The sequence below is a fragment of the Zootoca vivipara genome, chromosome 12, assembly GCF_965207765.1.
Source record: "Zootoca vivipara chromosome 12, rZooViv2.hap1.1, whole genome shotgun sequence".
NCBI lineage: Eukaryota > Metazoa > Chordata > Lepidosauria > Squamata > Lacertidae > Zootoca > Zootoca vivipara.
Genome location: NC_142595.1, coordinates 4,356,361 through 4,371,217, shown reverse-complemented (window position 1 = coordinate 4,371,217; position 14,857 = coordinate 4,356,361). Strand labels below are relative to the sequence as shown.

At 42.2% G+C, this 14,857-nt stretch overlaps 1 protein-coding gene across 1 annotated transcript in view; it reads right to left on the bottom strand.

Annotated features, from left to right (window-relative positions):
- INVS (inversin) overlaps positions 1-14,857 on the bottom strand; it is a 59,314-nt gene that overhangs the window by 13,669 nt on the left and 30,788 nt on the right. The window contains exons 8-11 of the mRNA XM_035134212.3: positions 12,062-12,233; positions 8,135-8,290; positions 6,855-7,084; positions 5,141-5,247 (exon numbers count right to left, since the gene is read on the bottom strand). Of these exons, the coding sequence (XP_034990103.2) occupies positions 5,141-5,247; positions 6,855-7,084; positions 8,135-8,290; positions 12,062-12,233 (665 nt within the window). The remainder of the gene's footprint in view (positions 1-5,140; positions 5,248-6,854; positions 7,085-8,134; positions 8,291-12,061; positions 12,234-14,857) is intronic.

Below are 14,857 nucleotides of genomic sequence, written 5' to 3'. Positions count from 1 at the left end.
TATTGCAGCCTAAAAAGATTAGTGTGTTGGTGTAATCCTGAGGGGGTACTTCTGTACCAGGCCCAGAGTCAGTAGGGACTGTGGACTCTGAGCTTTACTTTTTTAAAAGAATATCTGCAGCCTTTATAGAATCAAAGTTATGCGGCAAAATGCTCAGGCATGCATTCAAAGCAATTGCATTGTGAGTAGGAGCCTGCTCCTGCCTTTCATTGTTTTCAGCCAATGAGAAGTGTCAGAGTGTAACTGATGAGTGCTAAAGAACACAAGGGCGTAGCCAGGATCAAAACTAGGGGGGGGGCAAGCCATGATCATTCAGGGGCGGGGCCACAAAGTGGGAACGTGGGGGGCTACAGGGCCAGCTGGCCTGACGACATCGTGGTGGCAGCAGCGGCCACCTTGTGCTTCTGGGGCTGGCAACGGCGGCGGCTACCCTGCTTGGCTGGAGAGGACGGGAGGGTCGGGCAGGCAAGAGGGGGTGACAGGGTGGGCGAGGGCAAGGCAAGGCACGGCCGCAGTCACGACGGCTCCGAGGCGTTGCTGCATATCAGCATAATATTTCAACCATGTTGTGGGTTCAAGCCCCACATTGGGGAAAAATTCCTGCATTGCAGGGGGTTGGACTAGATGACCCTTGTGGTCCCTTCCGACTACAATTCTATGATTCTATTGATATATTGCCATAGCATATGCATCATTCTGCTTTCTTGAATTGTCCTACTCCTAGGCATAGCAGCCAACGCCTAGAGGCCTAGGTGCCTCCCCCCCCCCAATTACTGGTAAATACCGTATTTGAAAGAGTCACCCCCCCATTTTGATGGGCTTTCTATGTGGGGCTTATCTGCCCCCCCCCCCCAGTATTTTATTAAGGATGGAAGAGGGAGGGAAGGAAGGAATAATAGAGAGAGGGATACCTCATATTTGTGGGTGCCTCTGGGTGATGCTGTGAAGCTGGAACTCTGCAGCAAGAGGATGGGAGGGTCGGGCAGGCGAGAGGGGGTGGCAGGGCAGGCGAGGGCGAGGCAAGACAGGGCCGCAGTCTCGATGGCTCCGAGGCGTTGCTGCATATCAGCATAATATTTCAACCATGTTGTGGGTTCAAGCCCCACATTGGGGAAAAATTCCTGCATTGCAGGGGGTTGGACTAGATGACCCTTGTGGTCCCTTCCGACTACAATTCCATGATTCTATTGATATATTACCATAGCATATGCATGATTCTGCTTTCTTGAATTGTCCTAGGCATAGCAGCCAACTCCTAGAGGCCTAGGTGCCCCCCCCCAAAAAGAAATTACTGGTAAATACTGTATTTTAAAGAGTCCTCCCCCCCATGTTGATGGGCTTTCTATGTGGGGCTTATCTGCCCCCCCCCAGTATTTTATTGAGGATGGAAGAGGGAGGAAAGGAAGGAAGAAATAGAGAGAGGGATAACTCACATTTGTGGGTGCCTCTGGGTGACGCTGTGATGTACAGGAGCCTTGTAAGCAGCTTTCTCTCTGCTTGATTTACAGCAGGCACGTCCAACAGGTAGATTGTGATCTACCAGTAGATCACTGGATGTCTGTGGTAGATCACTGCTAGATCACTGGCACCCCTAAAAAAAGCTCACCCAAATTTTTCCTCCTCCCTAAAAAAAGCTGAACTATGACCTGAAGCCGTAAACAAAAATGGGCCTCCCTCCCTCCTAAAAGAAGCTCAACAAGTTTGACCTAAACCCCCCAAAACAGGGCTTCCCTTCCTTAAAAAAACTCAACAGCTTTGACCTGAACCCCCCAAAAGGGGGTAGATCACTCCCAGTTTTTAACTCTGTGAGTAGATCAGAGTCTCTTGGGAGGTGGCCACCCCTGATTTACAGTATACAGATGCAGGAGGAGGGGCAGACTGGAACACCAATGCTTTTTATAAACATCACTGTGTCTATCAAAGCTACAGCCCCCCCCTTCTTATTCACTTCCTTTTAGCCTTGCAGGGCCACCTTAGTCAAATTGAATCCTCTGCACCCTCATTAAATCGCCAATAGAACTGTTAATGCGATCCCTGAATGCCCATTAACAACTCCCACTGAATAACAATAGGGTGAATAGGGTGGACCTTGCCTGAAGGGATATTCTGCTCCATTGTCTTAACTGCTTAAGTACTGGTAGCCACTTTGCTTTATTTATTTGATGTGTTTTTGTTACAGCTGTGTTCCCGCCCCCAGCAAGTGGAGAGCTGCTCTTGCTAAAGCAAAGCCCTTTCCACTTCAGTTTTTGGAGGGGCAAAGTATTGGTTATGGTCTGTAAAATACAATAATTTTTTGCTTCTAGAGGGGGCAGCTGCCCCCTCCTGCCCCCCCCTGTCTACACCCATGAAAGAACACAGTGGTACCTCTAGTTACGAACTTAATTCGTTCCGGAGGTCCATTCTTAACCTGAAACTGTTCTTAACTAGAGGCGTCCTTTCACTAATGGGGCCTCTTGCTGACGCTGCGCCACCGGCACACAATTTCCGTTCTCATCCTGGGGCAAAGTTCTCAACTCAAGGTAACTCTTCCAGGTTAGTGGAGTTTTTAACCTGAAGCATTTGTAACCTGAGGTGTTTGTAATTCGAGGTGCCACTGTAATTTAGAGAGGTCAGCCCAAGGGAAGACCCCAAAGCCACATGATCCAGGAAGTCCCTTCTCCAGACAACAAAGAAGGGACTTCCTAATTGATAGGGAAGCTGTTTTGGGGTCTGCTTTGGTACATCTCTCTCTCTAGAGATTTCTCTGGATTCAGAAAAATGGAGAAAGACTGGCTCATTTTGAAAGGATTTCATGGCTAATTTTGAACTCATTAATGCTTTTCTTACGGCGATGAGAATATTGCCAAGAGAAAACACTTAAGAAATCCAGGATTTTAATGTAATGTGCAAGAATGTCCATCGAAAAGCAAAAGGTTGTAGCAGGCTCTTTTTCTTGAAAAAAATTCTTGTGTTTTTTCCTCAAGTACTATATGCCAACATTAGAATACAATTGCCTTACAAATGCAAATAAAATCCACCATTTGCATTGCAGGAGGGGTATTGTGGTTGAGAAAGGATGGGTCATGTAAGCCCTGAAAAGTACAGTAGCTTAGTGTTTCTTTATTATTACTGCAGGAAACTGCAATTAAAATATGTTAATCCTAATAGACATGGTTATAGCAGATGGTTTAAGGTGGATGTGGGAAGGTGTGGACCTCAATGTGGAGGGAATTTTCTTTGAAACTAGTCTTGGCCTTGAGAGGGGCAGTACTTTATATAATGCAAAAATGACATATCACACTGGTATGGGTAGCCCATATTAGCACCTCCTCCTCACTAAAATGTTGGAGAGGGTGTGGAATGTTAGGTTCTAATCAAGACATGTAATGGACACATGGGAAAGTGTCTCAGTTCCGGGAGGAAGTATTTGTCCAATTAAAAGCACGTACTGAACAAAATGTATCTAAATATCCAGCTGGCTTTCCTCAATCTTTTTCATGGAGACAGCATTAAATTACAGTTTAAACCTTTAATGAATTCTCTTCTACTAGCAGCCAGGCTTATAATAACAAGATACTGGAAGAAATTAGAACAACAGAATTGTACAGTTGGAAGGGACCCCGAGGATCATCTAGTCCAGCCCTGTGAAATTCAGGAATCTTCTCTGACAAATTGGTACAACAAAGGACAGCAAATAGTACATGTGGAAAAATAAAATAATAGCATACAATTGACTCAAGGTCTGAAAGCACAAGACTCCTTTAGAACTGAATAATGTACACGGATAAAAATGAAAATAGAGTACTTCCCTCACATTATTAAAAATTCTGGTTAACTTGAACTGTTTATTGCCTTCTGTATAAATAGTAGTTTGGGATAAGAACTTGTGTTATTTGGCTGTTAAATTGTACAATTAGAAAACAAACTAACTGCCCAATGAGGATTCACGGGCTATGGAATGTGGGTGGGGTTGCAAACTGGTGTGTGTGTGTGTGTGTGTGTGTGTGTGTGTGTGTATGTGTGTGTAATGACTGGGGTCTTCAACAAAAGCACTCCATAGTATTTTCCTGCTGTGCTGAATGTATATGTAATACATTTACATTTATTTTAAAGCTTACTCAATAAAAGCTGTTTCCTGCCCACATTTTGCACAAGTCCACTTGTCTTGACAATAGCCAGTACCCATTTCATACAGTTATACAAATAGGATGCACAACAGTCATGCAAGGCAAAGGTGTCTACAAGCTTAAAGCCACCTGCTATAGACAAAACCAATCCATACATGATACATCAATTTGAACCGTTAGTGTCAGCGCACAAGATGGTCAAATTAAAGTTATCCCTGATGGTAACCAGAAAGGACACAATACAGGAAAATACAGAAGTAAAGAGACAAAGCCAACCAAATTGGACTTGCCACATGGTGATTGGCTGATAGTCAGATCAGAGTGTCTCAAACTGAAATGCCAATAGAAATTATAAGACAAAGAAGAGAGCACAAAGAGATTTGAATGTCAAGATCCAAGATTAGTCTTGGAATGGCCTCTTCTGAAAAACAACATCTATAAACATTTATATCTGTTTCTAAATATTACAGCTGACTAGTTCAATTAATAGTTTTTAAAGTTCCAATCTAAAAATGTGGTCAATTAATTTTATAACAGTACAGGTCTGCTTAGCCCTCTTTTTTATCATTAATCACATTGCTTCCAGGAGAATATTTTGCATATGAAAGGTTACTCATGGAATCTCAATTTGCATAATGTGACTTTAAAATCTAAGAATCAGGCTGATAATTGTCATATTGGGATGTTTTACATAATTTGTGCAAATATAGGTCTCACCTAAAAACCCATCCCTTATTAGGGAAACGGCAAGGATCTAAAGGAAACCCAAGGCAGTTTTGGTCCCCCAATAGACCCCCAAATTGGAGAAAAGTTGAAACTCACTCCTATCCAAGTACCTCCCTCCATTTTATCTCCCGTTCATTCTCCAATTGAATTCTCTTCTCCAATGGAAGAAGAAACCTTTTTTTAAAAAAAAAAATCACAAGGGGCAAAATTCAAACCAGTGGCTTCCTAATCTGCAATAATGCTACACCACCTTGCAATAAACAAACAAGAAAAAGGAACATAAAGATAGTAGACAAATTTTTGAATACCTTTCTTCGTTGTTCTCCATATGGTTAGGAAAAGCACCAAATCCCAGCAACAACTTTATAGCATCAAGGTAACCATTGTTGCACAACCAATGTAATGCTGTCCTTCCCTAAAATCAGTGGGGCAGATGAAAAGTATGTAAAATAATTGCTTTACATTCTGAAACTTCAGTACAAATATAAAAATGATCTGTTGGTACGTCAGTGCTATAGTGAACATTCAAATCACACTATTTTGAATATATATAAAACCAGGGTCAGCCCAAGACATTTTGCCACCTGAGGTGTATCACAAAATTGACAACCTGGACAACCACTCCAGAAGAATACCATGGTTGAGGGTATTGAAAGCTGCTGAGAAGCTGGGCAGGATTAAAAGAACACCTTTTCCTGGTCTATCTCCCAACAGACAATGAGAACTGCTGTTGCTAATTTCAAAGGATTAAATTAATTGCAAACTGAATTATGTGCAAGTGGGTATAAATGATCTTCTAGCAGAAACCATCAGATGCTGGTGTGCTGAGCTCAGATGCTCTTCATCAGATGCTGTCTTTAAAATTAAAATATGTAACTAATTGAAAACTGAATATAATTCTTAGCTTGTCTAAATTGTTTTTTAAAAATCCACAAGTCCTTCTCCTACTTATTATTAAAGGCAGTGTGATGATGGTGGGTTCAGGTGAGATCTCATGAGATTTCATGGCGTGCACACGATCTCACCAGAAATCACCACCGCTGCCCCTTCTCTGCCAGTGGGGTGGGAGTGGGGGTTTTCGCCTCTTGGGCTTCCGCTGTCTGAGGTGGCTGCCTCAGCCTGCCTCATGGGTGGGCCAGCCCTGCCTATATTGTGGCTGCAGCAACTAGGGGAAATATTGGCACAAACAAATGAAACTGCCCCTGGCACTCACTCCATTTGCGTTTTTCCACTACCATTTGCACGTACAGTGGTACCTCGGTTTATGAACACAATTGGTTATGGAAGTCTGTTCATAAACTGAAGCGTTCATAAACTGAAACGAACTTTCCTATTGAAAGTAATGGAAAGTGGATTAATCCGTTCCAGACAGGTCCGCGGAGTACTCAACCTGAAGCGTACTTAACCCGAAGCATGGGTGTAATTGGTTCCGGAAGTCTGTTCATAAACTGAAGCGTTCATAAACTGAAGCGATCTTTCCCATTGAAAGTAATGGAAAGTGAATTAATCCGTTCCAGATGGGTCCACGGCGTTCGTAAACCGAAAATTCATAAACCGAGGTTTTCATAAACCGAGGTTCCACTGTAATGTGAGGCATCCTTATCATTCTCATCCCAAGTCACTAGTGGTGGCTAGGCAAATTCACTAGGGGGTTGCCTCAGTTCAGGACAGTCTCGAGCAGGTCGCGCGCCCTGGTGCTGAGGGGCGGATATTGCTCCGGCGCCCCCACAGGACGCAGCATGGTTTCCGTGCGGCTTTGCCACGCGGCGCCCTACCTACCGCCCGGCGCCCTGGCACACCGCACCACCAGGGGTCTACCTAGAGCCGGCCCTGCCTCAGTTCATGTGCAAAGTACGTCATGCAATGTTCCAGTATGAGATGGGGATCCCCAAAGGGATGCCATCTTTGTTCATATTCACAATTTGGTTACACAAAGTTATCTCTAACAGTGGTGAGAAAAAGCAAGATTCAATGGCACTGTTTTGATCTCATATTGCAAAGCCACAAAAAGCAGACATGTACCTCATTATCTTGAATATTTGGATCTGCATTATTCTCCAACAGCACCACCATGCAATTAATGTAGCCTCCGTAGGCAGCACACTGCAATGGGGTTCTACCTGCATAATCCTGTACATTTGGATTTATTTTATTTTCTATCAATATCTGGCAAACATCAGGGTTTCCTCCCAGAGCTGCCCAGTGCAAGGGAGAGTGGCCATCTTGGTCAACCAAATCAACTCTTGCTCCTCCTGCAACAATAATAGGTTTTTTCATTATCCAACACCGTATGCCACCTGATTCCAGCAGCAGCTTATAAAACTGTACAAAACACAAGAAATAGTCTAAAAGGAGTGCCACAATCTCACAGCAAAACAAAAGACAGCACTAGCCACAGAATTCAGCTTCCTGAAAACACTGGTCTTAATTAAAACACAGACATGTTTCTAACCTACAAGGGCTTGGAAACTATTCTTGAAAGTATATGGGCAAGACCTGCTGAAATTTCAGAGCCAGCAGAGTAGTTGAATGAGATTTCCAGAGGTTGGGGCTTGATAGCGCCTCTTCTTCTCCATGACTAGAAAAATCAAAATAAACTAGCAACTACAAAATAAAGACTAACAACTACAAAATAAGCTAAACTATCCATATTTCCTTGATTTATATAAAATTCAGTTTTTCTTGGTGAAGAATTTTGATTGTATATGACTATCAACTTCTTTTAGAGTATACAGAGCTTTGCCGGTTTTGCTCCAAAAAGGCAGTACACAATGACAGAAGATTTCCATATTTGTGCCCCATTAGGCAAAGACCAGAAAAAGTTTTAGAGTGCCTAACCAAAAATTCCTGGCTGGAAGCAAATTCCAATATTATTTATGGGAGTTAATGGAGAGAGGGAGTTTTTCAGAAACAAATTCCAAAACTAGCTTTGGGTCAAATGTGAAGTTAAGGCTCAATGACAAACTGTCCCTCTCAGTTTTAAAACATGACGTATAAATACAAATTGCCAATGAAGAGCTGAGAGGCAACTTCTTCCACATTAATCTAATGTTATCAATCTAAAGGATCAGCATAATCCCAAATTTACCTCAAATGTAGCTTTAGGAAGTATTTTGGTGGAAGATCTAATTTTCTGCCCTGATCTTTCACTGTAGATGCATGATAAATACCTTCTTTCACCTCTCTTCCTGTGCCAACTGGGGATTCACTTTCTTCTTGTCTGTCATTACCGTTTATTTCATTTCAAAAACTGAAGACAGCAGTGTTTCTATGAACAAGTCTATAAATGTGTCACAGCTGACCTTTAATGAGAGTCTGTATCACTTCTTTATGTCCCATCTCACAGGCACGGAAGAGGGGAGTGTGCTTCATGACATCAGCAGCATCTACCTGGGCCTCGTGTTTTAGCAGCAATTGCACAGTGCTGACATGGCCAGAAAGGGCAGCGGCATGTAATGCTGAAAGATGGACAAAAAACAGGGCAATTAGAATTGCGAATGTAACAAAATTTAAACAACATGGCAAGAAGGGGGATTTACACTCATCTGCATCTATTTTTTTAATCTATGCATACAGCTTATGCGTTCATAATACTATCACTAAATAAATTGCACTAGCTGATAAAACAGTTTAAGCTACATTGGTGAAAAGAATCTAATCGGGTTACTGGCTTTTTAGGGGGGAAAAAAGTCTGGCAAAAATGCCACCTGCTACAGGAACTTGGCTACATGGTCTGACCCTACTGTACATTCCAGATCCTGTTTTTCAGCATTACACTTGTGGAGCACAAGGCAGTAAACTACACAACTGGTTGATGCATGAGATGTTTGCAACAATACATTTAAATAAAGGAGCAGCTATGTCAGCAAGGCCTAGTTTCTCCCCCTCCATCATTCATTCTGACGCAGGCAACTTGCTTCCAAGCCTCTGTTCAGTATTTCCTAGTAAGCTAATTTTTCTTGAAGGGAGTCACAGTGACTAAAGAGATTCTTCAGCCAGCTGGTCACAATAAAACCTTTGTTCCACCAACACTTAGATCCCTCTCCATTGTATATAGTGACGGCAAAGTTATAAAGCTGCCCCTGTGCTGCTCCTACGATACTAATCGACATTCTTTCCCCTTGGTATCATTTTGCTAGACAATAACAAATGTCTTGCAATTCTATTAAAACTGGAATCGAATGGACTCAAATGCAAGAAACCATATTTATGCAATGGTAGATCTGGGTTCAGCTAAGCAAATTTCATAGCATCCGTATCACAGACCCTTTTGGAAACATGAGCAGCTGTATATTATAAACTTTAGCCCAACTTCTTCCGAATTTAAAATCGCCAAATGAGACAGGAATATGGAAATTCTGTGTGGTTAAACAGTAACACTTCCCCAAGAGAGAGTGTGTCTAATTTTAAAAGAAAGGGGTGGGTAGAAGTGCAGAACTGCTGCACCTGCAGCTTGCCACTCCCCAAACACTTTTATTTGAGTTGAGGTCCATTCCATTAAGAATCTTGTCTGAGGAGGAAAGCATTTGAGAAGAATAGCTAAGCAAAAATAAGCAGTCAGCAAGTGGAGGGTTCTGCACTTGTTAAATGGTTTTTATTTCTTTTACAGACAGATCATCATTTTTGGGAGAGGGGAGCATAAATCAAGTACCAACACGTCAAAAGTTAATGATTACCAACAATGTGGGACCTTCCACTGGTGTACTTCAGCACATACATGCAAAATATTTAAAAGCAAACTTTCTACACCTTGCTATGCACACAAGGTGGTCATTGTATAGCCAATTGTCGGTTGAGAAAAATAATCGATGAGTACCAAATATTTGTGAATAAATATTAATTTGCTAAATGTATGAAACGTCTGCTCTGGTGTGCAAGCTTCTCCACTGGTGACACTTTTCATTTTCTTTCATGTCATCCCAAATTTAGTGAGGGCTCTAGGAAGATTCCAGTATTTAGCTGCCTCCATTCTTACATCTACTGTACAGGGGGGGGGGGGGAGATCAATTCCTTGCGTTCACAGGAAATGCAAGATGCACCATAAGAGAAAATATCATGTGAAGCAAAGACTAAGAGATCTATCCTGGATGAAGGCATGACTCAAAGGGGCTGTGCACCCCTCAGCACTATCTGCATTTCCTGCCTTCAGACATTAGATGGTGATACAGTCCACCTACCTACCTCATGGATTGACACCCATGGAAGATCACAATCATGACAACTGTGAATGAGGTTACTGCTGTATTGGCTCAGATACAAAGACAGGTTGGAGGGTCAAGAGGACAGTGGCAGGAGAGTTGCCATCATCCACAGTTCCATCTTCCTTGCTAGAAAGCCAGTTCATTTAGGTACCAGCTTTGAAAAGTTGTTACTGCTAACAGGAGGGAGGGAGGGAGGGGGAGAGAAGGGGAGGAGAGAAAGAGAGAGAGAGAGAGAGAGAGAGAGAGAGAGAGAGAGAGAGAGAGAGAGAGAGAGAGAGAGAGACGGAACAGTGATTCTGCTGGTATAACATCCATCCTTCTGCACTGTGTGACCTTGTAAAGGTGATCACAGATGTGGTGTCGGAGTGCCCCCAGATTGTAGTTTTGGGGAACTTCAATATTTATTCTGTGGTTGCCTTAGTAGGGCCAGCTCAGGATTTCATGACAGTCATTGGTCTGTCTCAATACATCATGAGGCATACCCTTGCTGTGTGTGTGTGTGTGTGTGTGTGTGTGTGTGTGTGTGTTGTTGTTGTTGTTGTTGTTGTTGTTGTTGTTGTTTTGTTTTGCCACAGAGTGGGCTAGTTGTTTTCCAGCTGCAGGGGGAGTTAACAGATTACTTTCTGGTCAACGTGGACAGGAAGTGACTGTTCGCCTTGCAGAGGTAGAGGACTAGTTGTTATGCTCTGGTGGAAGACTTGTGGAATCTGACATTGCTGGTGCACCTGTTGAAGCTACGGTCTCACTAGAATGGTGAGATGGAAAGAGCCATGACAGTTCCACGGCACCCTTTCCAGTGGTGTGAAGTCCAAAGTTCAGTGGTATTCTCTGGAACTTTGAACTATGAAGTTGGATGACAGATGGAGTGCAAGACTCACAGCAAGGCTGACCAAACACAGGAAAGAGAACATAATTGAATCTACCATGCAACAGTGATGGCTCACTTTGCTACCAATATTGTGTCATTGAGCAACTGTCCAGCAGCTAAAACAATATTTTTATTGGGTTTTCAAGAATAACTAAATACATAAGCATAGGAAATTATCTGTTCAATAAAGTATGCAGATACAATTGCCCTACACTGTCATACTTCCCTCACTCAGCAAACATACACAGAACTACTATAACAAATACACTAACTGAAACATAACTCTCTCTCTCTCTCTCTCTCTTAACCAACTGATCATTGGGTTCCAAATGTCATAAGAATATCCCATCAGCAGAGCTTTCAAGAGTTGTGAGGGAGCTGCTGACTTCCTGAAGCTCAATACTGAAAAGAGGGTAGCAGTATTGGTCAGCAGTGTTGGTGTCCAGGAATTTGATGTGCACCCTGCTCTAGATGGTACGGCAGTTCCTCTAGAGCAGGCCCATGGTCTGGGGGGTATTATTTGATTCAGAAAGTTTCAGCTCTAATATCACCATCATCTTTAACATTCCTTTCAAATATCAATCATATCTACAGTATACTTATTCTATAAAAAGGTTTGTGGCCATCCAAAAGTTTATGGACATGTTCATGTTGTATATCCAATGATTCTGTATATCAACCAGTCATAGTTAGTAAACCTTATCTCCATTTATCATCACATTTTTTGAATTTTCAGACCAGGTTCTGAAGAGCTGCCTTAGCTGTGTCCAAAGGCTTGCATGCAAAAATATTTCCCCACCTCCACAGTGCCATTAGGAAAAGCCACTGGGCTGCATTTGAAATTTCTATAAGTTTCCAAAACAGTTTTGCCATGCAGCTTGGAGGGAAACTGCTGTTCAAGACATAATAGTCCCTCTTGCATGGGGGGGGGGGAGTTGGGGGAGGGATTCTAGCACTAACCTACAGCAACTATTCTCCTTTTTGATTAATCTACAATCCATTCTATTTTGCTCAATACAATCTTTTGCTCATTGTACAATACAGAACTTGTACAATTCACCCTTAGAAAATCTAGAATTCATATCACACACTTGAGTGTTCAAAAGAGTAGTGCACCTACCAAGTTTATAAGAACTTCAAAAGTATGTTAGTTTTCTTACCTGTGCCACCATATTTGTCTGCCATGTTGATATCAATGTCCAATTTTAAATTCAGCATTGTCTGGATGACATCGTTGCTGCCTTTCCCAGCAGCCCACATAAAAGATGTTCTTCCCTCAAGATCTGAATCATCTTTCACAGAAGGATGCTTCAAAAATGCTTCCACGGTTTCCTAGACCACAAATCTTCTCTGAATAAGGATGGTATTGAAATGAAAATAATATATGGCTCTAGGGTTCACAAATCAAACTATTAGCAAAGATTTTTTGCTTAAGCAAGAAAACTTCATTCTTCCTTTCAAGGAAACATCACAAGTTTCACAACGGGTTGGAAATATTCCCATTAAAAGAGCATTGAGGGATTCCGAGTCCTCAATACTATTTAAGCCTATTAGGCTTCACTCCTTTTTTAAAAAACAACAACAACCCAACAACACTAATTGTTTAGTATACCAAATAAAGTGAAAAAGTGGGTTGCGGATTTCAGTCAAATTAGCCTCTCTTTCTTAATTTTTAAAAAGACTACCAAGCCTTTTAAACAATTTGTTAGGCTTCCATTATTGTACTTTACTGCTGAGTATGACACAAAATTCATTCAGATATATAATACAGCCTCCATGATGAGAAATGCACACACAGCAACATTTGTACTTCATCCTGTTTATTGAATTTAGTTATTTTCACAAGTTCCTAAAGCTTTATTTTGATAGCTCTCTGAGGACTGGTTCGCACAATATTGTTCTGCACCTGAAAAAGCATCCTCAGCTATACACTTAGATGGACAAACGTACCACATAAACCACGTGATGGGAACTGCTGCCAGCCATCTCCATAATCACCTTGTACACATTTATGTTTGTCTGCAAGACACGTGCCTGAGAATGGTCAGGACTGTTCACATGTACAAGTAAAATATTGTGTGAACAGATTCAAAGATGTTTCGTTTTGTTGCACTGTATGGCAAGCAACAAATCCTCACTTGTTAATATGCAATGAAGTCATCATGTTTTACTGAAAGACAGTTGGACTTTACCCCTGGTAAGCTATGCCTTGATGGGAGAAGTTGCAGACAAACTTCTCTCCCTTCTCTTATCTCTCTCTTTCTCTCTCTCTCTTTTCAAAGACCAAGTCCTGTCCTGGATATTACTTCCCTGGCACAACAAAGTAGATGTGCATACAAACTTCTTGGCTTTTGACGTATGTTCACAATACTGCTGGCTTCCTTCCCTGCCAAAAGGCGACAGAACAAACTCTTAAGGCTATACAAGCCCTTAATCAAAAAGGTAAAAAAGCGTTATTTAAGCTGAGCCAAAGTTTCATGCTTCCCACACTGTATCCAATACACCAAACCTTCTCTTTAATCATGGAGTAAAAGAACTACAGTACTCTGCTTCATGAGAAAATGCATTTTCCTCCTCAGGCTCTCAGCAATACCAGATGGTTGATCCTTTTCTTAATCAGACCTTGACAGTTTTAGGGTGGATACCAAAACATGATATATTTCATGTTCCTCCCAATCCAGGGCCAGCCTGCCCATGAGACAGAGGGGAGCAGCCTGCCCCAGGCAGCAGAATCCTGCAGGGAGGGGTGAGGCAGTGCCCTGGAGGGCAACTTAACTGACTTGGGTTCATTCATTTCAGTGGGTCTGCTCTGCTCTGCGCAACTGTAATTAGTTGGCTTAGTTGGAATTTGACAATAGCTTTTTATTTCAAAAAGTTAGCACCTGGAAAGCAGGATTGCCATCTTTTGTTGTAAACATTTATTGCACTTTGCCTAAGGAAAACAGGTTTCCATATTGTTTCAAAAACATGGCAAAGCTTGTTTGATCAAAGGTAATAATGCGTCAAAAGAAGTACAGTATGTGCACACCTTAAGAATAATACGGTAAACATCGCCCAAATCTCAGTTTTTTTAAAAAATGTTCTTTTATCCACTTCCAACAGACCTTAGTATGACCAGAAGTCAGGCCAATTAATGACAGGACTTGAAAAAGAACAATTGGTGTTACCTGAAGTGGAGATTTGAGAGTGGGATGCTGGAGCCAATGGGGTGGTGCAGGCAGGGACAAAGCTTTGTGGAAAATAGGCTTGTTCCCCTCAGTTTTTCGGATTCGCCAAGCAGCAAGTATCAACAGAGTCCTGAAAGATTAAAATTCCCTGCCTATTTCCCTCTCTCTCTTGGCTCAAGGAAGTGAAAGAAACAGTGTTAGGTAAAGAAAATAAAGAACTGACAGGCCATAACCCTCCATCAGTTGCAGTGTAGAGCACCCCAGGGTGGGGCCCATTGGTCCAGCATCCCACTCCCCAATCTCCACTTCTGGTGAGACCAATTGTTCTACTTGTATTGTGGGATGCTGGAACCAATGGGGCGAGACATACCATACATAGCAAGTCACTACCACTCAAGTCTTTTGTCTGTGATGTCCTGGAGTTGGGCATCCCTTTCATGGGGAACCAGATTCCGAGAGGAAGAATTTAGTACCAATCTATCTACAGACGGGGTTTTAATATAGGTCATGAACTCAGGGCCTAAGGAATATAACTTGTCTGTCAAGATAGTCTTCTTTTTAGAACGCATAGGAGCGTCAAGCTCAGCCTTGGTTACAGCCTTCAAAACAGAAGGAGCTAGCATAAAATTGGAGGAGGAGTGACTGTCAGTTAACAAAGACACATCACTCTCTGGTTTGGAAGATGTAGCTTTATCTGATTGAGAGGTTAAGTCAAGAGCATGCATTATTTTGCGCTTCAGAATGGGGGCGCTGGCCTCTTGAAATAGACTCACAGATATGGGTTCCTTA